Source organism: Ascaphus truei, chromosome 5 (genome assembly GCF_040206685.1).
Source record: "Ascaphus truei isolate aAscTru1 chromosome 5, aAscTru1.hap1, whole genome shotgun sequence".
NCBI lineage: Eukaryota > Metazoa > Chordata > Amphibia > Anura > Ascaphidae > Ascaphus > Ascaphus truei.
The window spans coordinates 16,901,583-16,928,451 of record NC_134487.1 but is presented as its reverse complement, the minus strand read 5'-3'; the positions used below and the strand labels follow the sequence as shown (position 1 = coordinate 16,928,451).

The 26,869-nt window shown below is 40.7% G+C and overlaps 1 protein-coding gene across 3 annotated transcripts in view; it reads right to left on the bottom strand.

Moving 5' to 3' along the window:
• Positions 1 to 2,662: 2,662 nt before the first annotated feature.
• The window catches only part of TASOR2 (transcription activation suppressor family member 2), an 83,893-nt gene continuing 59,686 nt past the window's right edge, over positions 2,663 to 26,869 (bottom strand). For 2 of the 3 annotated variants that reach the window (XM_075599386.1, XM_075599388.1), the window contains 11 exons: positions 26,094 to 26,366; positions 23,900 to 24,442; positions 22,391 to 22,834; positions 20,887 to 21,276; positions 16,283 to 19,033; positions 11,847 to 11,972; positions 9,895 to 10,048; positions 6,886 to 6,991; positions 5,552 to 5,733; positions 5,039 to 5,153; positions 2,663 to 4,234 (listed from right to left, as the gene is read on the bottom strand). In XM_075599386.1, coding sequence (XP_075455501.1) covers positions 4,231 to 4,234; positions 5,039 to 5,153; positions 5,552 to 5,733; positions 6,886 to 6,991; positions 9,895 to 10,048; positions 11,847 to 11,972; positions 16,283 to 19,033; positions 20,887 to 21,276; positions 22,391 to 22,834; positions 23,900 to 24,442; positions 26,094 to 26,366 — 5,088 coding nt within the window. In that variant the 3' untranslated portion in view covers positions 2,663 to 4,230. The remainder of the gene's footprint in view (positions 4,235 to 5,038; positions 5,154 to 5,551; positions 5,734 to 6,885; positions 6,992 to 9,894; positions 10,049 to 11,846; positions 11,973 to 16,282; positions 19,034 to 20,886; positions 21,277 to 22,390; positions 22,835 to 23,899; positions 24,443 to 26,093; positions 26,367 to 26,869) is intronic. The other variant, XM_075599387.1, reaches the window with a different exon arrangement.

The window sequence follows — 26,869 nt, the reverse complement described above, 5'->3', positions numbered from 1 at the left end:
ATTATTGCGTATGGACCCCATACTTCGTGAGTATACTGAGAGGGGACCAAAATTTGTATACCGAAAAGCAAAGACCTTAGCGACCTTGATTTCCCCCAGTGTCATTTCCACTCCTATTGGTGATCCTAATACCTTTGCCACAAAGGGATCCTTTAGATGTAATCATTGCAATATGTGTAATTTCATGAGGCCATCCAAATGTATCTTTTCCCACAGTCCACATAAACGCTATAACATCAACAGCTTTATCAATTGCAATACCTCTTATGTAATTTATCTTATCAACTGTGGCTGTAGGAAGAGATACGTTGGTAGGAGTACGAGGGCTCTTAAGATCAGGATGCAGGAGCACTGTAGACTTATTAGGAAAAAAGACTTGCAGCATCCTGTATCTAAACATTTTTCAGAATGTAGAGAGGGGGGCATTAATAATTGTTCCTTTATTGGTATAGAGAGAATGAATAGAAGGGAGAAAGGAGGTGATACAGTTAAAACTTTAGATTGTAGAGAATCTTACTGGATTTTTATGTTAAAAACAAGATTCCCAGAGGGGATTAATATAAAATGGAATATCCATCATTTTTTTACATAAAATCCCTTCTGTAAGCAGGCTCACCATTTGATTAATATCTTGGTTTATTATCTGAAATGATATATAAATTACACCACTAATTAAGAAATTATAGAGGTTATCCTTGGATTCTATGGTTCTATTGCCTTGTTATCAATGTACATCTCTCGAGACACGTATTATTATCATGTGATACGACATTGTGTAGTTATTGTGATGACCCCTATTAGGTTTTACATACTACTGTTGTGTCTCAATATGATGCACATGTGGAATTTCTCAATGTGTTTGATCTTAAACCACATCTTGTTAAGTGGTACTATGATGTGTATATCCATAATCTATATATGTGAGATCACTTAAAAAACACTGCTAAATTGATAATATATTTAAATAATAGAGATTCTGATATTAGATGTTTCCATTGCATTATCTATGGAGTATGCAATATTTGCTACAATTAATATAACTACTATTATTGTTAAATGTTCTTTTTCTTTTGGATAATATATCCACATTGTTTCTCCATTAATAATCATTTAGGAACATAATTATGATCATGACCTCTGTTTCATCAAGAGGGTTGCACATGTGTTTTTACATTTGGTATAGGAATATACTTTTTAATTGTTTCTTCAATAACTAGATAGTTTTTCACTTTATGTACTATATGTTTTTCACTTTATGTACTATATGTATTTTTTTTGCTGACTGCAGAATATTAGTCTTCTCTCTGTCTGATATATATATATTTTTATTTATTTTGTTGTCTCCTGTGGCACAAAGTATTGGAAGCTGCGTGCGTTTATTCACCTGACTGCCTTGTGCACTGTGTGGATGCACACACATGCTTCCAGTATGGGAGGCCCTGGCAGTGCTTAAATCCATCTACGCATGCGTGAGCTGTTAGGACGGAGGGGAGTTGATCATCAGCTCTAGCCTCGTTCATCTGCGCATGCGCGAGCCGACGGGACGAAGAGGGGTCTCTCATTACGCGTGGCTTGGTTCGTCATTGGCTACAGGTGAGTAACTCCCTGGGGCTGTGGATTGGCTGTGCTATGTGGTGGGGGTTCCTCCCGGATCTTGTTGTGCGGCGCATGTGTCAGAGGAGCGATGCGCATTGGTCCATCTCAATTGGTGACGTCATTGGTTTGGCGCCAAAATGGCAATCAGCTGTATTTAAATGTTCTGTGTATCGTGTATGACACTTCTTGATAAAGTGCACAACCTGCACGAAACGCGTAGGAGGGCTGCAACCCTCTATTTTATGGCTTCCCATTAAAGAGTGTATTTTGCCAGACCTGCTCTCCTTCATTTCTCTGCTGTGCGCTGCACACACACTGCATTTGGATTCTCCTGACCTGGATACAGCTGCATACTTTGGAGAGAGCTACTGGGGGATTCGGGAGTACGTTTACCTGGGGCCAACCCAATGAGGAGGGGGAAGTGTCTCCGCACACGTACCCCCACCTTCAGGGTGTTTTAGAGCCCCCTTATGGGTTTAGTGCTTTGATCATCATTCATTATTTATTACCCAGTGTTTTGCTCTTCTCCCTTCAATATATGGATATAGGTCCAAGTATTTTTGAGCACCATTCTCCTATTACATCATCCCTCGGATATCCTGTTCCATGATTTGGTAGCTTTTTTTATTGGACATATTTATTTTATTTGAATAAATGGGGTTGCCAATCTCTGTTGCTTCTCACACTTGAGATGTGGCAAAATGAACCCCTATTAAGAGTTGCACACTGGAAATATTTAGACTTTGAACCGATTCCTCAAAAATAAACAAAGAGACACAACAATGACAAGTGTAAGAACATTTCAAACATATACCCTAAGTAAGGGGGTAAGTATCTCCGGAAGCAGGGGATCCCCATAGCTGAAATGAATGGGGTTTCAGCTCCGGAGACCCCCCTGCTTCAATCCTGTGTACAAAAAACACACAAGTGTGCTTGGATTGCTCCTTTAAACATATACCCTATTAAATCTGTCTCCGTCGTGTCACCCTACGGGCAGCAGAGACCTGGGAGTGCATCTTTCAGAGGCAAAGGGCCAAATAAAAGACTGGCAGTGCGAGTTCCCACATCTTTAGAACCATTAGTTATTTATTTTAAGCCGGAGAGAAAGTTTACATAGTAAATATTCCCAACAGAACAACTCCATGTGTGTGCACAAGTGTAACTAATCATTTATTGAAAGAAACCAACCTAAAATGCTGAAGTGATAAAAAATACAGTTTGACGCAACAAGGATTATTGCCGTTCAATCTATGGCGACGGTAATGCAGAAATAAAATGAGTAATTAATTAAACTCAAACTATTGCTAAAAACCACAATACTGTATAACCTCTGTTTTTTTGTTTGTTTTGTTAACACATATGATTAAACTGACCAAATAATGCTTAGCACACTTTATTTATAAAATTGTTACAAAGCCTCCTTTAAACAGATAATTAACGTAAATACTTGGAGTTCTACGGTGCCCATTGTACAATATTCGGTAGAAAAAACATCTGTATATTGGAACTATAAGTTCGCTGTGATTGTTGGATCTTTTACTATTTACAAAAAAAAGATTACCGCTCTGTGAAGTCGAAATACCAAAAAATAAACGTTACGTTAAAAATAGGAAAAAAAGAACTAAACAGATTATATGTATACGTTTCATTGTGGAACTTTGTAACATACATTGTATATAAGTTTGTGTACAAGCTACTTAGAATAGCTTAGTGTCGTGTATGCAAAATGTACAGAACAGGCTAAATATGGAGTTGACATTTCATGGTGTACATATGTTGGCTACTAGACCAGGGGTGGGCAACTCCAGTCCTCAAGGGCCACCAACACATCAGGTTTTCAGGATACCCCTGCTTCAGCACAGGTGGCTCAATCAGTCGCAGCTTCAGCGCAGGTGGCTCAATCAAAGACTGAGCCGCTGATTGATCCACATGTGCTGAAGCAGGGGTAGCCTGGAAACCTGACCTGTTGGTGGCCCTTGGGGACTGGAGTTGCCCGCCCCTGCACTAGACCAACTTCTAAAGCAAATCATTTAAAGCTCCTAAAAATAAAGAAAACCAATACTGAAAGAAGCCGTTCATGTTCAGGACGACGCTTGGAAATGAACAGGTTGCAGTGTCTGCAGAACAGTCCCAGAAAGAGACCGAAGCGATGGATTAACAAAGTATGCACAGCCCTACTGTCTTGTAACATTCACCTCCAGCCAACAGAGGTTATTCTGCATTTGGAGGTCATTCTTACTACAGTATGAAGGCAAGTTGCCCACACATACAGTACATAACCCCAGGGCCAGTGAGTGAGTATTAATGTCATCTCACTGGGAGGTGTCCATCACCTTCCCTCTGAGCACAGACTTTAGGACACCAGAAATATGTACATGTATGTATATACTAGAGCATGTACTTATCTCGCGTACCTGAACGCGAATCGATGCCATAACTTGCTAATAAATATTAAAAACAAAATGCAATCTAAACACGCCGTTTATAATGGAGACCGTAAAATAGCTTTATTTGTTATGTTATTATATGTCGACGCCTTTCCCACTTGTGCGGCTGAAAGAAATATTCGATGATTGTGTAACCAATCAAGCGCCTTATCAGACAGCTTCATTCTTATGGTCTTGATAATCTTCATTACCTAAAGAGAAATGCAAAACATTCAGTTAAGCGTCACTAATTCTGTGCAACAAGTAACAGAAGAGGAAACGCTGCCAGATAGGCCTCCCATTTACAGGCGGCACTGTTTGTAAAACGTAGCCTTGAAATATTAAAACAAAATGCATGTGTGCACCGTGCAAGCGATTCAACATGAAATCTGAAACACTACGCAGCAGAGATCAGGGTTTTATTCATAGAAGTTAGGATGCTTGCTGGCTGGATTGGGAGGTGATGTTTCTTACACTAGAAGATTCCTATGGAACAGCCAAAGACTCTGCAATTTCTAAAGAAAAACGGTCTTAACAGGAGAAGCACAAGTTGTAGTGGTGCCCACGGCTCTTAGTGTATATATAGGGGGATCAGCTGCTACAAGCCTTTAATGCTCTTTAACCATCACCGACACACACACCCACCCACACTACCACACTAGTTCCATAGATTTGCTTATGCACATTCGCTCTACAGCGATACACACAGAGACCCACACATGCTAATGAACTGTTCTTGCTAACTGCTATTGCAAGCGTGTCATTTCACTGAGCAAACAAAATTGCTGCTTTAACTTCAAGTTCTGAGTATTTTTAAGTTTTTCTTTACCAAATTTCAAAACCACACCCAAAGTGAGATGGATGCCCCATGAAGCTAAATTGAATTTTGCATGAAAAATAAAAAATCAATTTATAGAGAAATACAGAAAACCATATGTATGCATTACAAAATGTAACAATAATAATAATAAAAATAAAAATAAAGCTTAGTTCGGTAGAAACAACTCCTCACTTACCGACATGAAGCCTGAAACCGGGCATCCAGTTTTTGGATAGTTCTGATGAATGTGTCCACATCAAACACAAGGATTCCGTTCCTCTCAAACTCCTCTCTGACAGTGCCGGGTTTGTCTGAAAGTGCAAAGCCCGAGACTGGAGATTTTACAGGCTTACAGGAAAATGGAATTCGCAACTGGGAATGCGGCAGATACATGTAGTTTGTCAACGTGAGCTACAGAGAATTCTTTGCACAAGGTAAAGTCGGGACGGCTTCCATGTTTGTTGTGGCACCAAAAGTATGCCCATTGGACAGCAGGGTGCTGGGCAACAATGGCGGGCCCTCTGCCAAGGGTGCCGCGGCCCCAGGAGAAAAACAAGGAGGTGGGTTGTGCTGTGAACCTTTCCCATTGCAGACTCCTCTAGAACTGAAGGGACGGAAACACGAAAGCGAAGGGGAAGAAGCAAATAACTTGCATGCTACTTAAAAAAAAAAAAACACTTAAGTAATGATGACCACCAAGTAACGTTACCTGTCAAATACACTGCCAATCTAGAGCAGATATGCTGATTCTGCAGGTTCAGCATGCACGTCAAGTCCTCCGACAGGAGCTGCATCCGGGAGTCGCACTGGTGGTAGTGCAGAACGTCAACAATGTTCAGCTGCTGGCAAGATTTGAGCAATGAAGTCTTTATCTGAGAAACGGAGTCAGCTCTGTTGGGAAAGGTACAAATAAGAGAACAAGCTCTTACCTCCGCTTCGTGTAATTACATTCAGGGGGAGGGGGGATGGGGGGCAAGTGACCAGAGAGTAAACTACTGCAAAAAGGGGGGGAAGGGGGGGCAGAAAAAGGCTCATTTTCTCCCCCCCCCCTGTTTTGGCAATTGGGAAAGGAACTCCATAGCCCAATTATAAAAGGACGTTAAATGTGGGCGATTCACATTATTTCAAAACAAAATCGGAGAACGGACTGCGGAGAAACTAGACGTTAAACAAGGTTTCAAATACGTTGATTTGTTGTTAAATAATGTCACCGATGTGTGTCTAACTTCTAGTTTCTCTGTTATATCCACATACTTTGGGGTGTTTTTACCATCTTTACTTAATCCGGTTTGTTATAATACGGTTTTATCAACATATTGCGGATCCCTCTTGTGATTTTGCTTGGCTAATTATGGAGCCAGTGGTAAAAACAATAACGACCCTAGAAAACGAGGCAAACGGACCCAAAGAAAATAAAAACAAACTAATTAATATGGAAGAAGCAAATAAGTCAAAATGTTATTTTGATGGCGATTGAATGTTATGGAAACCAATTACACTCAAATGGTTTAAAAACAAGACAGAACTTTTTTTGTAACCCCTACGTGAAACTGTCCCCTTTAAAGCTGCAATCCTACTTAACCACCTTTTTTTAGGGTGGGATCCACGGGGCTCTACAGAGCTGAACTGCGCTATTTTCCTCTCCAGGGGACCCTCTGTTATCTGTGCAACTTTCTGGTGTTTAACGAGATTTAAATGGCTGCTCAACGATGACGTTGTGGCATGTGGGAGCCTCTAGACTGGATGGCCATTTTGTTTCCCCTGGAGGGAGCTTTAAAAAGGTAACTTTGCAAGCCAGAATCTTGGAAACTGAGGGGCTCATGGAACTGAATATATCACGATTCAGCTTAGGAAGACCCCCAGTTTCCCACTATTTAAAAAACAAACAAAAAGCAAGGGGGTAAACAAGAACAAAAACGTAAGCAGCCAGGATTGCGGATTTAAATGCGGGAGGTTTCTCCCAATGCTGGAAGCAATAGAGATTGCAAGCAATAAAACACACAGAAGAAAAGTTACGTATTAAGATAACATTTTTTTTTAAACCTTTTGTCTTCTTTAAGTTTTCTGTTCTCCCTGTAATGAACCAGCCACTTCCACGCCGACGTCTTGTTCATCTTCTCTAACACTGAAACAACTTCCTTAAATTTCCCTAAAGAAAAGGATAATCAGCTAGTTAATGACGTGGGCTTAAAAATCGCTCACATTGTATGCACGTATGTATGTGAATGTATGTGTATGCATGTCTTTAATTATATAGCGCCATTAATGTACATAGCACTTCACAGCAGTAATACACGTGAACTAATCATATAACAAATAAAACAACGGAAAAAAATGCTTTAGACATAAGTGACATTTAGGAAAACGAGTCCCTGCCCCGAAGAGCTCACAATCTAATTGTTAAGTAGGAAGAACGTACAGAGACAGCAGGAAGGCGTTCTGGTAAGTGCGTCTGCAAGGGGTCGATGTATGACATGTAAAGTATCAGCCATGGAGCTATCTATATGCTTAGATAAGGAGGTGGTTTTAAGGCTGCGTTTATAGTTAGGGCTACGGCGACACGACCGCGTGACGTCAGCCGTCGCATAGCGATTACTGCTTATAGTGCAGGAGACCAGAGTTGGCGACGCGGAGGCGTGGCCATGACCGGTTCGCCCCCATTGGCTGAACCGCTCACGTCACACGGCGATCGCTGAAGTCAAAATCCTTTGACTAACAGCGATCGCGCCCGCGTGACATCAGTCATCGCGCCCACTATCCCGCGACGGACTGCAAGTACTTGCTACGGTGCTGCGCAACATTGCAGTCACTGTAGCCAGTACTATAAACGCAGCCTAAGATGGGTCTGTAAGGTGGATAGAGAGGGTGCTAGTCGGGTATTGAGGGGAAGGGCATTCCAGAGGTGCGGGGCAGCCAGTGAGAAAGGTTTAAGGCGGGAGAGGGCTTTAGACATAAAAAGGGGGTAGAGAGAAGACATCCTTGAGCAGAACGCAAGAGTCGGGATGGTGCATAACGAGAAACTAGGGCTGTGTACATCAAGGGTTGCCAACAGGTCAGGTTTTCAAGATATCTCCGCTTCAGCACAGGTGGCTCACTCTTCGACTGGAGTTGGCCACTCCTGGTACAAAGGGCGGTTTCTGCGTTTTTCCTTTTGCGTCTCCTGGCATAATTGGGGCAGGAACTGGGCACTGGCTTGATGCTGCTCCCTATAATAACTCATTTAGGGACTGGTATTAGAAGTTATACCACGTATTGGAGGCATTTGGGGAGGAGTTACCTGGTGTAATATTAGAATGGGTTACATCAGAGTTTGCCTCTAATCAACACGGCTCTCTCCTAAGTCTGATACACAGGGCCATACATTCCAAGCGGTATATACCATATATACACAGGGCCATACATTCCAAGCGGTATATACCATATATACACAGGACCATACATTCCAAGCGGTATATACCATATATACACAGGGCCATACATTCCAAGCGGTATATACCATATATACACAGGGCCATACATTCCAAGCGGTATATACCATATATACACAGGACCATACATTCCAAGCGGTATATACCATATATACATAGGGCCATACATTCCAAGCGGTATATACCATATATACACAGGGCCATACATTCCAAGCGGTATATACCATATATACACAGGACCATACATTCCAAGCGGTATATACCATATATACACAGGGCCATATATACCAAGCGGTATATACCATATATACACAGGGCCATATATACCAAGCGGTATATACCATATATACACAGGGCCATATATACCAAGCGGTAGATACCATATATACACAGGGCCATATATACCAAGCGGTATATACCATATATACACAGGGCCATTTATACCAAGCGGTATATACCATATATACACAGGGCCATATATACCAAGCGGTAGATACCATATATACACAGGGCCATATATACCAAGCGGTATATACCATATATACACAGGGCCATATATACCAAGCGGTATATACCATATATACACAGGGCCATTTATACCAAGCGGTATATACCATATATACACAGGGCCATATATTCCAAGCGGTATATACCATATATACACAGGGCCATATATACCAAGCGGTATATACCATATATACACAGGGCCATATATACCAAGCGGTATATACCATATATACACAGGGCCATATATACCAAGCGGTAGATACCATATATACACAGGGCCATATATACCAAGCGGTATATACCATATATACACAGGGCCATTTATACCAAGCGGTATATACCATATATACACAGGGCCATATATACCAAGCGGTATATACCATATATACACAGGGCCATACATTCCAAGCGGTGCAACTCGATAAACCACCCTTGAAGTGGTGGCATACATACTGTAGGATGTCTAATTGCACTCGATGTAACCCTATAGAGTAGCACAGCTCAGTAAATATGGGCCATAGTTCCATAACCATTTCATGCAAGCAGCAGGTGGATCTCTTTTTTTCCTCTTGCTTTTAATTTGTTTTTTAAAAACAAAAAGGGGCGGAGGAAGAGGAGGGGGGGGGGGAGAGACAGAAAAAGAAACGGGGGCAAACGGTTCGGAGACAATGGATAGACAAACCCGCCGGGAGAAGGGCGCGATTCCTTCAGAATCAGCGCACGCTAAACTTCTGGGCTCACTTGGAGTCAGAATATGAAGACCGATAACATTTCTGTCGTAGGAACGCTGCGAGCTTTTCCATCAGCACGACTTCATTCATTTTGCGGATCCAGTTGGATAATATTTTAAGCCACTTATAAATGGAAAATATATATATTTTTACAGAACAATGAGAATATAATTTTTAAAAGCAAACAAAAAAAATGAAGAGTATTTGCCACACACACACACACACACACACACACACACACACACACACACACACACACACACTACAAATAAGTGAAGGTTAAAGGTGAAACAAGAAAACATTGTTGTGAAAGTGGGATGGGGGACGGGATGAAAAGAGTCAGTCTTAATAAATCAGTCTCCCAGAAAGAGAGAGGAAAGACTAACCCAACGTCATGGTTTCCAATACAGTTGGATCAGAGACCACAAATCCCCCCGTTCGGAAGAGTTCCTGATACGTAGCATCTTTTATGTCTTCAGGGTTGTCCACACCAGCAAAGGTCACATTCGGGAGAAGCTTCAGCTGCAGTAAACACGGAATCTGTACGGATGCAAAGCACATATCGTTACACTACATTTCTGCGCAAAACTAACACTGTCTCCTCTCAGTGACATGCTGCAGCTGATATGTAACATTATATATATATATATATATATATATATATATATATATATATATATATATATATTTATATATATATATATATATATATATATATATATATAAAGTGTAACACATTATTGTTACAGCTTTCACAGTAAGACAGTCTGCTGTTTAACACAGCCACAGATCTGTTTGTGATACTTTGTTGCCAAAGGGCAGAGCTCAAAAAGATGTGAAAGAGAATGTTTCAAAAGAGGAAGTGGATACGACTTGCTAAATGGATTGCTGTGGCACCCAAAGGATGATAAAGAAGTACATAAAAGATATAATTACAAAAATGACGCTAGGAGTTTAAAAAAAAATGCAGACAGTATTATGTAATACTACAGAACAGATTTAGAAAAAAAACAAAAACAACCAAAAAAACCCCCTACAGGATTGTACACGTTTTTCTGCTTTAACAATGATTAGCAAAGACTAGCAAGCAACATGTAGTCATGCCAAAAGATCGCATGGTGAGCAGGTAGTTTTCTGCAACGGATAATCACACATCAGCTGTCTGGTAACACTCGGCTTTTAGGTCTACTTGGCAGGAAGAATAAGAAACCAGTTAAACAATTGTTTTTGCCTTTGGGAGTCTCGTTCTCTGCTTCCTTGTTTTTTGCCCTCTATAAAATCCCATTTGACATCCGATTTCATTGTATTCGGTGTAATATATTCACTGGGTTACTCATGCAGAGAAACTGCCTGGTTCCTCTTTTGCTATTTCTGCAAGTCGCCAAACCATGCAAAACATTTTGCTATGAGGTATATTGCCAGATTTAAATGTGTTCTGCCGAGTTAAGTGTGTCCCCAAGTTCAACGCCTTAATGTGCGAAGACTCCTCTCTTTAGAAACCTGAGCAGCATGACGGGCCCTCACTGTGGGTTGTGGTTCTTCTTATGACGAGAAAGGAGCTGTTAAATAATTTTTTTTTATACAAAAATTCCTCCCAACAATAAAACAGGTAGATAGGGGCGGGCAACTCCAGTCCTCAAAAGGCCACCAACAGGTCAGGTTTTCAGGATATCCCTGCTTCAGCACAGGTGGCTAAGTCGAAGACACTTGGCCAATTATACATTAAAGGCTAATACTTAGTGCACCAAGAATTTGTTACAATATTCCCATCCAAAGATTGGTTTGCAAATAGCGACCTCTGTGGGCACTTCCCCCTCACCATTATCAAACCACAACCCAGGCAGTGAGAAGATACTAATATATATATTATTATATATTGTTGTTGTTCTGCGTTGTGTTGATCTGCGATGGGGTAGACTGATGACGGACCACTTGCTACCCTAGTAGGTCCTGCACCAGGTTCCAGTTAATATTTTTTTTCATACGATATATATATATATATATATATATATGCCTATAGGGAACCATGTATAAAATGGTTTTTGAAGCAAAAAGTGGCACTGTGTGCTCATTTGCATGTCATTTCCCAGAATCCCTTGCTGCAGTGGAAGTGCTGTGTGCTGGGTGATAATGGTGAAAGGTGGGGTTGCAGACCTGCCTAAGACATGCAAATGAGCATACAGTATATTTACATTTTTTAATATATATATATATAATGTTATAAGACAGAAGAGAAGCGAGACTAGGAACTGTACCCTTCCCAACAGACCAGCAGGACAAAGATCCCATCACGCTCACAAATACCAATGATTAGGGCCTCGTATGAAAGTGAACATACCGTGTGTATATGAGAGAATATATCCTCGTTTCTGATTATTACAAACAGCGTCTCTGACTCAACATCTTTGATGTGACAGAAGTGTTGAGGTTCAATTGCAGAATGGCCATCTTTTTTAAGCAAGTTCTGTTTGAAAAAAAAATAAAATAAAAAAGATAATATTTGTTTCTTATAAAGGTCTGACATTATACACATCACTGTACAGATATTTTTGTTAGGCACATAGAATCCTTGAACCAAACGATGTATTTTATTCCTTAAAATCAGTCCGAAACCTGAATGAATATGGCTTCTAAGCCCCTCTCCCCCATAGTGACATTAGTAACCCTCATAGAACCTTATCTGAGAAGATTCTGATAAGATGTTTAGTTTTATAAGACAATTTCATCTCTGCATTCAGAGCTGCCCTGTGTGTGCAGTGGATCAGGTATGAATAAACAGCAGTTCAGTATATGACGATAATGGGTGCTCTAACAGTCCAGAAAAAATATTATATTAAATTCATCGATGAGAATAACACATTTTGCTCAATTATGGAGTAGGTGAACTACTGGGTGAGTGAAGTATCAAACTTGTAGCATAAGTATCCTGAAGGTGACAGAAAAGATATGTAAAAACACACTTCACTGTACCTCATTGGAAATGGCTATATAATGAATCCAGAACTCACCCCAATATGTAGTAAGGAAGATGGTCCATAATGGTAAGTGTCAGAGAATCTTACCCACTCCTAGAGCTTGTAATAATCCAGATGGCGTGTCCAGCCGCTAGATGAGTTTCAGACAATCCAGAAAATATGCAAATAAATGCACAAAGCAGCGCACTGCCCAGGGACACAGGTATACAAAAATGAAGCTTTATAAAGCACCTTGTGTGAAACGCGTTGGAGGGTACTTACCTCCCTGTTTGTCATGTCTGACGGCTAAATAAATCTTTTTTTCATTTTTGTACACCTGTGTTCCTGGGCAGTGCGCTGCTCTGTGCATTTATTTGCATTTTTTCTGGATTGTATGAATAAACAGCAGTAGTTTCCGTGTGAACACCCCACTGCTGGCTTTGGGCCGTTTAAAAGAATAGCTAGGGAAATAAAGGGATTGGTAATCTGCTTTAAGGAGCATGGAGCTCAGTTTAAAGATGCAGTTCCACCCAACAGGACTTCTTGTGTTTGTTTTGTTCTTTTAACTGGGTTCACTCCTTAAGACAGAGACATATGGATTGAACAATACAACGCTGTATTATAAGTCTGAAAAGTCAGGGCAACTACCATCTAAAAAAAAAAATAGGGCATTACCCAAAGAGATGACAGGTCTTTTAACTGATCAATGAACCCAAGACAAATCGTGCACAGAACTCCATTGTACGTTGAAACCCAATCAAGTGTGAATTAAAGGGACGTTCTATGTATGGGTTGAGGTGTGACATGCTGAACATGTCCTGGCCAGAGATTCACATACAGTATGACAGCCGAGTATCATTAGATGCGAGACACGATTGTAACTTGTACTCGGCGGCAGCAAAGTATCTGGCCGCTCCTCCTCTTACCGTGCACTTCACAACTGGAACAGTCTACCGGAGACTCTCACAGCCGCCACCAGTCTAAGTTCTTTCAAAACTAAAGCTGTCTCACATTTTAATCTGGTCTGTAACTGTTACATATGGCTATAATATATATTATATCTTACTGTGCATGCAATGTCTTGTATATAATGTATACCCTGCTCACTTATGTAACTGTATTTGTAACCATGTATCTGCCATTATAACTCATTATAACCCAGGACATACTTGAAAATGAGAGGTAACTCTCACTGTATTACTTCCTGGTATTTTGTGAAAAGAAGTGATAAAAGGCGCTAACAGCTCTATATGAAAGTGAAAATAATAATAATAAGTGTTAGGTGATGAAAATGAATATATTATCCAAACACCCAGCTCAAAACCTCTCTGGTGGGACCTGTTTCACGGGTTCCAAGGTTTAGCAATTTCTCAAAACATCCAGGGGGAGCATGTAGGGGAATAAGAGAACAAAATACACAGATATAAGTGCAGACGTTTCTTAAATCAATTGAATTAATAGACTGTGTCTTGGCTCATATAGTTGCTCTACTCACAGGACACTAGAGTTTATAAAGGCAGCTGGCAAATGCCGTTCTTGGTAGCTGGGCGAAACGCGTTGAGTGGACCAATTTTGGGCTTGGAGGCGACCCGTAGCACACTTACCCTGTAGTCGTGATGTCACACATCCAGACGGGCGCACAGAGGGAAGCTCCGATTCGGGACACAGAGCCGTGGAAGCCAGCCAAACACCTAAGGGAGGCGGTGAGCTGTTCGGGATACCTCCAATTCACCTTGTGTGATACATGCTTTTTTTTATATTGGCACATTGTAAGTGCGCATTTTTTACCCTTTTTTTAATACATAAAGTTTTCCAATTTGATCGCACTATGTAGCTTTCTCTCTCATTTTATATGCTATCATTGCTGACGGAGAATTCGAAAGGGGGTCCGGTTTACAGTTATCTGCATGGGTGGCAACCCAATTTGCCAGCTGCCTTTATAAACTCTAGTGTCCTGTGAGTAGAGCAACTATATGAGCAAAGACACAGTCTATTAATTCAATTGATTTAAGAAACGTCTGCACTTATATCTGTGTATTTTGTTCTCTTATTCCCCTACATGCTCCCCCTGGATGTTTTGAGAAATTACTTTCTGGTAACACATTTTATAAATAAATAAACAAACAAACAGGGATTTGTGATCGATACATATATGGCTCCTGATATACTTTGGTAATACCAGCAGTAACAGTACAATTAATACTACGGTGCCTTTCCATTAAATGTATGAATGTCATGTTTAATGCTCTCGTCAAGCAGTCTAGAGGCAACGCGCAAGGAAATGAAAGGGATTTGTTTATGGTCACTATGCCATACGTCCTGCTGGCACCACCAAATCTTTTCTCCTCAAAATAAACTAGTGTACCCCAGGGGCCACCAACCGCTCAGGTTTTCAGGATATCCCTGCTTCAGCACAGGTGGCACAATCAGTGGCTCAGTCGAAAACTGCACCAGCTGTGCTGAAGCAGGGATATCCTGAAAACCTGACCTGTTGCTGCCCCTTGATGGCCGGAGTTGGCCCAGCCCTTGTCTAAGCGAATGATATTCTGCTTTTTTTCTTTTCTTTCTTCCATGGGAGGAATTCAATCAATGTCTTGGTAATCCCAGGTGTTACAGAATATGGCAAGTAGGTTCTTGATGCATTCCATTTTTTACAGTTGCAAAGATGAGGAAAGCTAGCCTCTCATGCAAGATGTGCGTGAAGATAAAGTGCCGTCTAGTCTCCAAAAAGTCAACGTATTAAACACTAGTCATCGTTTTTAAAGGTCATTTAAAAAAAAAAAAAAAATGTAATGGTATTTACTTTCATGAAGTTTTTCTTTCCTGCTTGGATTGAAAGCAAATTAACTTTAACTTATTTCCGATCATCTTTTTACGTCTTTGATTTAAAAGAGGTATTTGAAAAGACTGGAAAAAAAAAAGCCAAGGATACATGCCTGCCCACTACCTCTATATCAGCAGCGCGATAATAATGAAGGCTGGCCCTTCTTCTGAGCCCACGTTATGCCACCTAACTTACTGATAAACCAGAAACGGGAAAACACAACCAGAACAAGATCATCGTCACGCTGATGAACTGGGGTGAGTTGGTAGGTCTGGCTTATGTTTCAGCACCACGTGAGAGAATTACAAGTGTTTCCACTATTTTTGTTTGTTGTGCTATAGTTTGTATTTGTGATGCTTAAAAGAATACAATAAAAAAAAAGTGTACATCTTACCAGACTCGTGTGTCTTGTCACAACTATGCTTTTTACCTGTTTTTTTTTAAATTTTTATGAATGTGAATTATTTTGACACACACACACACACACACACACACACACACACACACACACACACACACACACACACACACACACACACACGAGGAATGATCACATAAAAGTGGTTTATTGGGTCCAAAACGCATACATATGTCCGACGAGAACTGAAATGTCATACATATGTATGCATTTTGGACCCAATAAACCAATTTTATGTGATCATCCCTCATGTTGTGCCGGTATATTGGATCTCTAGGGACCCTCACAGACTATAACTATTTACCTTTTACAGTGCCTTTACTGAGGCCTTTTTTTAGTGTGTACTGCCAATGTGTGCGTGTATATATATATATATATATATATATATATATATATATATATATTTTTTTTTTTTTTAACACGTCACTCAAGCAGAACATATTTGCAAGCGTACACAAACCATCCCCAACTGTAACAGTCAGGTATCAGGTTTCTATTTCAGGTCACGAGGTTTGCAGCAAATTAGGAAAAAGTTCATTTTTTTCCCTGTATGTTAAAAGTCGCCACATTGTAGTTACCTTTGCTTGCGAGAAGAAAGGATCGTCATTAGTTTCACTGATGTAAAACCTAAAGTCCCCTTTGCCCGATTCCTTTGCAACGCTGTTTAATCTGGAACGCAGACTGGTACAGAGGTCTGATATTATGTTTTTAACGGAGTGTGATTTTCGGGTTACGGGATCAAATGTCTTTCTCGTCTGAACAGTAGCCTTCTCCCTCAGCTCTTTGGCTGCGGTGCGATCCATCACGGCTTTACCCAAGCCAATCGTATTCAACCTCAATTGATTGGACTGAACACATTCCTCGAGGATAACGGAAATGTCACTTTGGCATTCGTCTGGCTTATTTTCATACTTCAACCGATTGAAGTGGTAAGGATACGCTTTCCTGCGGGTTTTGGTTCTGGCTTTTTTCCTGGAGTAACATCCTGATCTCTCCCTTAATTTATCGTCATGGACGGTTTGTTTAGAACTGGTGCCTGCACGCCATCCGTCATGTCCTCTGCTATCTCTTGTGCTATCTGAACACCGTACCGAAATGAGAAGGGCGTTCCTACTCTTCGGTGTAAAACTAGAACAGCTTGGAATTCTTCTAGACTCAAACATCGACTGGAAAGAGGGCTTACAAAAAAGTCCATCTGAGGACACATTTCTTAAAACTCCTTTTAACCGATTAATAAACCGTAAGTGTTCCAGATCAAGAGTATTTTGTGTGATATTATCCGCGACCATCCTTTTACTGCCAGCAAAACTGCTCTCTCTATGCATGGTTTGCAAAGTCCTACCTGTTTCTTTAATATATTTTGTAATCGTAAAATTCCCATAATTCCTAGGGCTGCGAAAATAATCTTTGTCTCTGCGGTGCCTTGGTAAGTATCCACCTGCTTTCGGCAACACACCACGTGATCCTGACTGTTTTTTTAAACACCCACCAATTTTCTCTCTTGCCGTGTGGCTCGGTTCATGGCAAAGTGCAGTTTTTTCATATCCTGAAATTGAGAATGACTGGTAGCAGTCCCGCCCTGAAAAAGTTTTTGGGATACTCTTATTTGCTTGATGAGCTAAAGGATTCTCATATTCACATGTAGAATCAAAGAGGTCCTTGTTAGACTTTTCTGAACAATATTCAGAATTCTCCTTGCTCAAACTTGTACTGTTTGCCAACAAAGATCTATCGAGAGGTTTTGGAGTAGTGCCATTTATATGAAAGGGGGCAGCTGGATTTGAACCAGAGACCTCTTGATCTGCAGTCAAATGTTCTACCACTGAGCAAGAACCAGTTTCTAAACGCTCTGCAAAATCTCCTTGTGTTGGGGCCGTGCAAACATTTTTAAATGCTATTACTTCTAATTCTTTAAGAGGCTTGACCGTAGAGAGAGAAGTATTTCCATCTAAACTTATTGCTTCAAATTCTCCAGTCTGTAATAAGTCGTCTCCAGAAAAGAAGTGTCTATTTTCAGGACTGGTGCACGCCAGAATTACATCCGTATTCTCAGAAGTACATTTATTTTCATCACTCTTCACCAATGCGTCAAGTTCATTCTTCGAAACCGACTGTTCATTTTGTACGTCTGTACGGTTTCTTTCCTCAAAATCAACAGTAGCATCTTTCTCAGAAACTGAGTATGTTTGTTGGTCATTTTCTGGACTTACAGGTTCCAAACACACAGTTTCAATTTGCAACAAATCCTTTTGACTTCCCTCTGTTGGTTTTTCACAGCTATCTTTTGTGTCTTGGAAGATGTCCTTCTGACACTTCATTTCAGTACTGCTGATGTGTAACTGGTTGAGATGGGGGTATGAATCTTCAATATTGGCTGTAATGTTGTTCGGTTTAACAATTGCCCCAGGTGCCTGCACCGGCAGTTCGCTTGAAATGTCACTGTCACTATTTGAGCTTGATGCATCTGTATTAAATTCAATACCATATGATCTTTTAACTACAAATTCCACTTCCTGGTATGGAGTGATTTCTTCATTGATGGTCAACGTTTCAGGACCAGGAGCCTTCATTTCACAATCAACCGGTGTTGCAAGCATTATAGATGAAGAATCAGAGCTTCCTTCTCCTTCTATAGGCTGATTGGTTGTTTTTTCATTGAAGCTACCGTTCGTAACAGAAGATTCATTATTTTCTGTGGATGGGTGGTTTGTCCACTCCTCTTCTTCAACAAGCAATGACTTAACACTTTCATTATCGCTTTGCACTTCACCCGGAGACTGAATCAATTTTAGGGAGAAATCTTCATCAGTTTGATTTGGAGACATATACATTTCTTCTAAGTCCTCATTATATACTTGCATTTGTGAAGTCGGACTGTTGCCTTCATTTTCAGCGGGAATTGAATAATCCGGGGTATGCGTTTCTCTCCTGCTTTTCAAATTCATGCTGCCAAAAATATAATTGACAATCTTTTGGCCAGAACACAATGCGGCTTCCACTTGAGCTTCTTGGTCACCAATATGTTGCATTACTTCATCAATCACGGCAGACTCGCCATCCTGGCGATCTAAGGAAGTGTGAACAAGGTCCTTCACTTCTTCAATTTCAGAAGCACTTTTTCCACAGGTCTCAGATAGGTCTTCCTCCACGTGAATGGAAGATTCCACACTTGCTGTATTTACCGCTTCACTTTCCGACGTTATTAATGTTATTTGGGCTGCGACCTGTATAATCTGAAGGTCTGCGCTTGCATCGGAACATGTAACAGGCGGGGAGTTGTTGCAGGTGTGTATTGGTGCGTCAGGCTCTTCTCTTTCAACTCCATCCACCTAAAACAAACAAACAACAAAAAACAAAACACATAAAACATAGGAAAATGGTCAGACTAGGTCACAGCTTGATTGTGAGAAGTGTGTTTTTATCATTTGTATTAAAATATATATATATGCTATTGCTTGTTAAAAGGGCACTTGTAAATGAAGTGGAAGATTATGTATTCATATAGGCAATTTTTATTTAGGAATTATTTGTAATGTTTCTACATTGAAACATTGTATAAAGTTATTCTATGTTTACCCTTGCATTTAAACTTATTCATTTTTGCATCACTATTTAACATACATTATTTTTGTTTCAGTATAAAAACATGTGACAATATGTGACAATATGTGACAATGAGGCTCTTATAATAAAGGTGACGCCCAGCCATCGCCCTATTGTCGCTCATCTGGCCAATATTATGTGAATATATATCTGTAAACCTTTATTTTCTGCGACATGTATTTGTGCTTCTGTGTTTCTTTGTTCCCTGGGCATGCTAGGCTGGTAATACACTTACCCAGCTAACACGCTCAGAGATCTGGGTTTAGCTGCTTCTATGAGGGGGTTGAGGACAAAGGAGAGTGGGGAAGGATCGGCCTCTAATCTGGGAGCCATAGTCTGCCCGGACAGAGAGGCGCCTATCTCATCAAGAGATAGCGGGTCAGCGTTGAGAACATGGTAGGTTGTTCTCATTGGCTGGTTTGTAATGCCCGCCCTTCTTGCCTCAGCCTACCCGTCACACCCCTTGCACAGATTGGCCAACACAGACGAGCCCTCGCGCTGTGATTAGCCCAACACACAGCATCTGAGCTGCGATTGGTTATCGCCCCGTTCTCCATGATTTCCTATGGAGACAGGAAACGTAGAAAAGGTGCAGCCGATCCCAGCTCCACCGACCTTGCTGTTGAGGAGGAGGTGGCATCAAGGTTTGTGCCTGTGGCCGGCAGATTTTTTAATCCGTCACCGACTGGTAGCATTGCATAAGTCATGCCTCCCATCAATTAAAATGCTTGTGTGCGTTGATTGGATTCCACAACAGGACAGGGAGGATTGGGTCGTTTTTTGTACACATGGAAGCCTGCTATAAAAGAACTCTCACAAGAAGTGCAAAATATGACGATTTCACCTATCTTCAAACATTTATTAACTTCTGGCTTCAAATAATGAAGCCAATTTAGGGACCTAGGGCCAGATCCTGATTAAGACTGGTAATCCAGTATTAAGTGATGTGATGTCTTTACCGATATAAGGTTTAAACGCTGCATACCCGCACTATTTAGGTTTTAACCCTACGTTTTCTTGACTAATATAATTAATTTTATATACATAATCAGTGGAGACTGTGAGCATCATACTCTTTCTCCTCTCGTGTTCTCACTAATGTACCAATCCCAGATAGCACCCCTCCAGTACATAAATTAAAAACTATATTGAGCTGAGCAGGGACCACTGTTTGCTTTTGTCCTTTTAAAAAGGTGAAATCGGACAAAAGCAAACAATTCTCCCACTAGCTGGGCATCGAAAAATCATTTACTAGGTTTGAAATTTAAAACCTAGTAAATGGTTTTTCGATGCCCAGCTAGTGGGAGAATTGTAATGTACATAGAATTTATTTTGTATATCTAATACATTGTCCTTATTGGTTGCCACAAATGTATCATCGTTATGTAAGATAATCGATTACTGTGCTGCTCTTTAAAAAAAAATTTAAAAAAAAGGTTAATAGTCAATATAGTGCCACTTGTTATACCATATTTCAGTTTTGTTCCATTACTTATTTAATTTATTTAAACCGTTCAAAAAAAATATTGGAAAAATTGCCAATAAATATAGATTTTAAAACAAAATGCTTGTATCATACCATACTAACCACAGAAGGTTCTTCTCTTTCGTCTCTGGTGGAGGCTGGCAACGCAAGATTGTCGGTGCTTCCTGTTTCACAAGCAGAATGAACCTCGACATTCACATCCACGCTACCCTTATCCTGCTCAGGAGTCCGGTCCCCCTTATTTTCAGAAACCTCGGGCTTTCCCCAGCCCTCCGTGTGCTCCGTTTGCACGTTCTCTGAAGATTCTTCACCAGCTGCAGCCAAATCCTCACATTTATCAGATGATCCGACAGCACCAGCACATTCCTTTGCATCGTGCGTTATTTCGAGAGCAACCCCTTCATTAGAGCATTCGTCAGCCGAGACATCGCTGCACATTTCATTAAGTGGCTGGATCTCGATCTCGCGTTCAGCTCCCCCCACCTGTAATCGCAGAGGAGATTAAAGATAAACAACACACATTCGGCTTTGAATTAAGAACATACATTTTTTAGTAGCACAGCCAGTTTCTGCTTCCTGAATACACTCTCCTTTGAGGAATCATGCTTCTCATGTAATTTCGCTCTCCTTTTACACTGTAGAGCCCACAAATGTTTCCTTTAGATATATATTCTCACCTTCCCTTACTTTTTTTTTTAACGAGGCAATACAAGGTGGTGATTTTTTGTTGCGATACATACATATAAAAAGAAGCACCATGTAGGGTGAGAAGCTTCTATACTTTAACCTTGCTGGTTCAATAAAAGGCATCATGCTACCTATTTTTTATTTTCTTCTTTTCACATGAAATACGAGACCAATATGGCTACCAGTCTCCATTTCTTTGAATGTCGTGTGTTTGCATAAAACAATGACCATACCAAGAGATGGACAGTGGAAAGAACTGGGAAGGCACCTTTCTAAAAGGGGCAATCCTTCCTAAAGCCAAGTATACTAATGGCAGTGACATTAACGGTGCTACATCTGGGTGATTGACATTTTTTATTTTTTAAACCTAAATCTAGCACCTATTGGGTTTTGTAAATCATGTAATTTCCTCTGGCTACGCTCATTTGTGTAATGTCACTGCTTATTAAAAAACTGCTTGCACAGCCAGAGCTCTCGCTCTCTCTCTCTCTCTCTCTCTCTCGATATTGACAAGGTGTGTTAGAGGTAAATAATAATGGTTTTTTTCCATGTGACAGGGGAGGCCCCTAAGAAACGCAATTTGTAATTAATTTAACTTCCAAAGATAAGGCCACCCAAATAATCGCTGTTAGCAGGGATAGATTTGTTTAAGGAAGCAAACAGGACTTCAATTATTTGCAAAAGGTTGTTTTTGGCCGGCTTTGTGGCATCGCACCTTTAAGAAACTCTCTCTGGTATCAACTTTCCTTTGAACATTTCAGTCTGGGTTCTGAGTGAAATGTTTAACGTACGATGAAGCTTTCATAGTCCGAGTGTTATTTTTAGGAAACTTGGGATTTGTTTAGCACACTGAAAGTGGGTGAGCTTCCAAGCAATAGGGTGTTCCTAAAACATGAACATGACTCCTCACCTCTTGTTTATCATCTACAGCAATGCTTTCTTTCCCCTGATCGACAGACTGCTCCTTTGCTTCACCAACGTCCTCGTTGTGTCCAACGGAGCTCTCTGCATCTTTGCACAAATGGTCTTCTGCTGTTGTGTCGGTTTCCGACGCACAATCCATCCCATCAACACTGACAGGGTTATCATGATCCTCTAAATCAATGACCAGGTTGCACTCGTCTTCGTCACTTTCAGAAACCGCAGGCCTTGGGCATCTTTCCGTTTCTTTTGTCTCCACATTCCCGGGAGATTCTGTACGATTTGTAGCTTTGCTTTCACTTCCATCCGTTTTATCGCCATCGCGTATTCTTTGACGGGCTGTACTTTCACCAGAGCATTCAACTGATGAAGTAATCGCGCTGCCAAGGACGGGCGTATTTGACTCTTCTCTTACACTTTCAGCCTCATGTACCTAAAAGAACAAAGATCAGAATTACACCTCTGACGTGCTCACTTATCCATTGCACAACCAATACCTGTTTTTAAAGTAATGCAATAATAAATAAAGATCTAAGTAAAATCCTCTGGGGGAGCCGACAAAATAAGTGGAAGAGATTCCCACAACACCCTTCTTTCATTTCTCTCAAGTACCTACTGCTCATACTTTATGCCATCTACAAGTAACTTTCTTCCCACTTTCCTCTTTTTAGGAGCCCCCTCCCCCCAGTTTACAGGACTATTCCACCCCTTTGTAATTTTCACAATCTGTCCTTTGGTTCATCTTTGTCTCTTCATTTACTTAATCTTAGACTTGGTTTAATTACACGAGAACCCAATATTTAAACAAGTCCCTTAGTCTTAAATACATTGCACTTTGTAACCAGATCTTTTCTTTGTATTCCCAGTCACATTTACTATAGCTTCTCTCCCTCGCGTTTCTCCGAATGTAATAATACTTTCCCTAAAACAGATTTTACAATACATTTTCTCATAATTATTTCTCTCTATGCCTTCTATGAGTGTACAGGGCAGATTCACTAGGCTCCGATAAAGTGTATTGGTGCTCGATCCCACGACAAAACGACAAAGCAGCAATACATGCGGTTTTGTTTTTCTTTCTTGGGAGGAAGTGGGGGGAATGAGGTAATCACTTCAATCGGGGGAGGGGTCCCGGGGGGGTCCCCAGAAGTTGATCCGTCACCCACAAACGGGACATTGCTTGTAATGCTCAATCCAGCATTGACATTGCAGCTTTCTATTGGCTGCCACTTCGGCCATGTTTGTAGTTCCCCAGCCCCCCGAAACAGTGGCACAAACAAAATAAATAAAAAAGACAAACCTCAAGAACCAGGGAGTCCCGGCCATAGGGCAATCCCAGATCTAATTATATATTAGGGGCAAGGGGAGGGAAAATTGCCACTTAAGTCAATGTCAGGTACCTAGGATAGAACTCAGACGCCACATATCGCAGATTAGTGGATCCACATCGTTTTTTTTTTTGTTTTTTTTAATCTCCCTTTACAGGCAGCAAGCTTACCTTTTCATTCCCCAATGGAGCGATATTGAAACCGGTAACCGAGCTCTCACTTGGTGCTGGGTGGCCATCGCCGTAAGCGTTGCGGTTACTGAGGTCACACACCAAGGGGGCATGGGCTTTCACATGACATGCATTCAAGTCATTGGTAGTATGGTTTGGACCTTCCTGCTCATCCCACTCAATCCTAGGGTTGGCTGTATTGATCGACCGTTCCTTTGTTTTCGCCAACTCTTTCTGGTCTCCTGCCTTCTGAAATGTGACGTCTGTTTCTTTACGCTGCTCATCTGCACTCAACAAGGCTCTCACTACATCCTGTAACGGTACCATCTCTGGGCCAAGTCCACTTCTGCTTTCGGAAGCATTGGAAAGGTTTTCTGTTTCAGAGTTCTCTTTCGGCTTAGAAGATACTGTACTTATGCCTTGGTTTGATTTGAGATCGGGACCATTCTGACATACATCACGCTCATGGCCCACTACCTCCCGCTGTACAGGTGTCGTGGAGACTTGTTTGGAGACTTTTCCTTCACTTCCCACTGCATCAATCTAAAATTGTAGATCATTTATTATAGGACAGAAGATTAAAACCACAACCATTTACACTGAAAAGGGTCAAATCTATCAACTGCGAAGTGGATAATACTGGTTTCTATGGTTCTAAGTCTATGGGGATTTTCGGCCGTAAACGGTCCAAGCGGCTATTTTGGCAGATCTAGAATTCCTCCCAAGCGCAACTCGCACTTTTTTTAGACGACCAACATAGAATGTCTATTTTTTTAAGATTTTTTCAGCAGTTCCTATAACTTCTATTCCTTTAAGTTTAAAAACAAAATCTGTGCGCAACTTTCCTGTTTCTCCAATAAAGACAATCACAGCTGGAAAGACATGTCCTTTACAATACAGTGTTAGAGTACAAGATGTGTGTGACATTCACCTGACCTCTCCGTGCCCCATACTACTATTTTGAACATGGCAGGTATTTATTTTGCAGGGGAAAGATCCAATCATTAACAACGGTGCACAGCCAACTGAGGCAGCAAGGACGTAGTGACCAAAAAAGGGTATTTAAACACACACACACACGCACACACACACACACACACACACACACACCTCCATCTTCATTGATTGCCATTGATACATTAAAGACATTTGGAATTGCTACTGTATATGCTTTATTATTCTCTATTGTGTTGTCTTTGAGCACCGGTCTTTATGGGTTTTTTTTTTAACCCACTCTTCTCTTACCCAGGTATTTATTTTGCACCGCATAGGACAGGGCCCTTAAACTAGTTTCCCAAAGGGGCCGGATCAAAAATTAATGTAGTAGTAGAGCCACAAAAGTATCTAAATACCAAAATGTTGATTTTAACATCTGCACTTGAATATATAGAGTCAATACTTTATATAAGTTATGGTGGGTGAAAAAGGCAACAAAAAGCCTCCACCGTATAGCATATAGCAAATAAAAATATCACTTGTGAGCACATTCATATGTCTTAGGCAGGTTTGCAACCCTGCCTTTCACCATTATCCCCAGCATACAGTGCTTCCACTGCAGCAAGGGATTCTGGGAAATGACATGCAAAAGAGCACCCAAAGTGTCACCTTTTGTCTGAAAAACCATTGTTACACGGAGCCCATGTAAGCTAATGCTCGCTGTTAACGCATGGGAATCAGATGCAAAGCCAGACAAACCATTCACAGACGCATACATACATAGCAAATGGAAATATTACTGTATGCTCATTTGCATGTCTTAGACAGGTCTGCAACTCCGCCTTTCACCATTATCACCCAGCACTTCCTCTGCAGCAAGGGATTCTGGGAAATGACATGCAAATGAGCAGTGTGCCACCTTTTGCTTCAAAACCATCACACACACACCTTAAATTTGAAAATGTTCATCTCTATTCTATGTCTTTTGACCTTTGACCAATTTTTTGTGAAATCAAACAACTTTTAGGGGTAGCTCAATAGGATTGATTTAGTAAGAAAACTTTCTAATTAAAGAGCCCCTTGAGGGCTGCATTTGGGGTCAGCCAGTTGAAGAGCCCAGGTGCGGAACTTTGCACACACTGCAGTGCTACATGCAACACAAACAATTCAATATAAATGTTGCATTGCAAAAACCACTGACTGCGCGCAAACCAAAATTAATTAAACATGTATTTTTCAATGAAGGAATGTCCTTTACCTTGTTAGAGATCCGATCAACAATCTCCAGACATTTCCTCGATTTATCACTCAGGCCAGTGGCATGTCTGATGTCGTTGATGAAACACACAATGGGAATACACATATCATGGCTGCCTGTTGATTTTGCATGGTGTGCGGATTGGGTTATATCTTTGTCTTTTGAGGCGAATTCATACTTCTTTGGCACTTGGGGATTGCTTATGGAAGACAGAGTCTGGCAGCTTTTGTAACTTGTTTTGAGGTCACCACTTGCATAGTCTGTTTCCTTATCCTGAAATGAACACAGTGTGCATATTATTTGTTTTGATGAAGGTTCAAATCTGATCTAATCCTTTCAGGATAGACATACCAACTGTGTATTTCCCTGTTCCCCTCCTAAGGCACGATACAAGAAAAAAAATACTCCAAAACATGAACGACAAAGTTTAACAGGTTTCTCAGCGAATCCCGCCAGCGTTCATCCTCAACTCTACACAACCCACGGAAACAAAAATAAAACAGACCGACAGCTGGCAGCTCATAACCAACAGTGTCAAAAATAAAATCAGATTAAAAAAAATATATAGAAAAATATTATAAAACAAGAAAAGGCCCAAAAGCAATATTGTGTAGTAACGTTACCGATGCCCATCAGGCCTTCCGGTCACTTTATTATTTTGCCATATATTTTTTTTAAATATAAAAAAAGAAATGTAAAACATTATTTGCGATGCATTAACTATGGTTTTTAAGCAGCAATAGAACTATCCCTTTTTTTTTATTTTTTACTTTTCC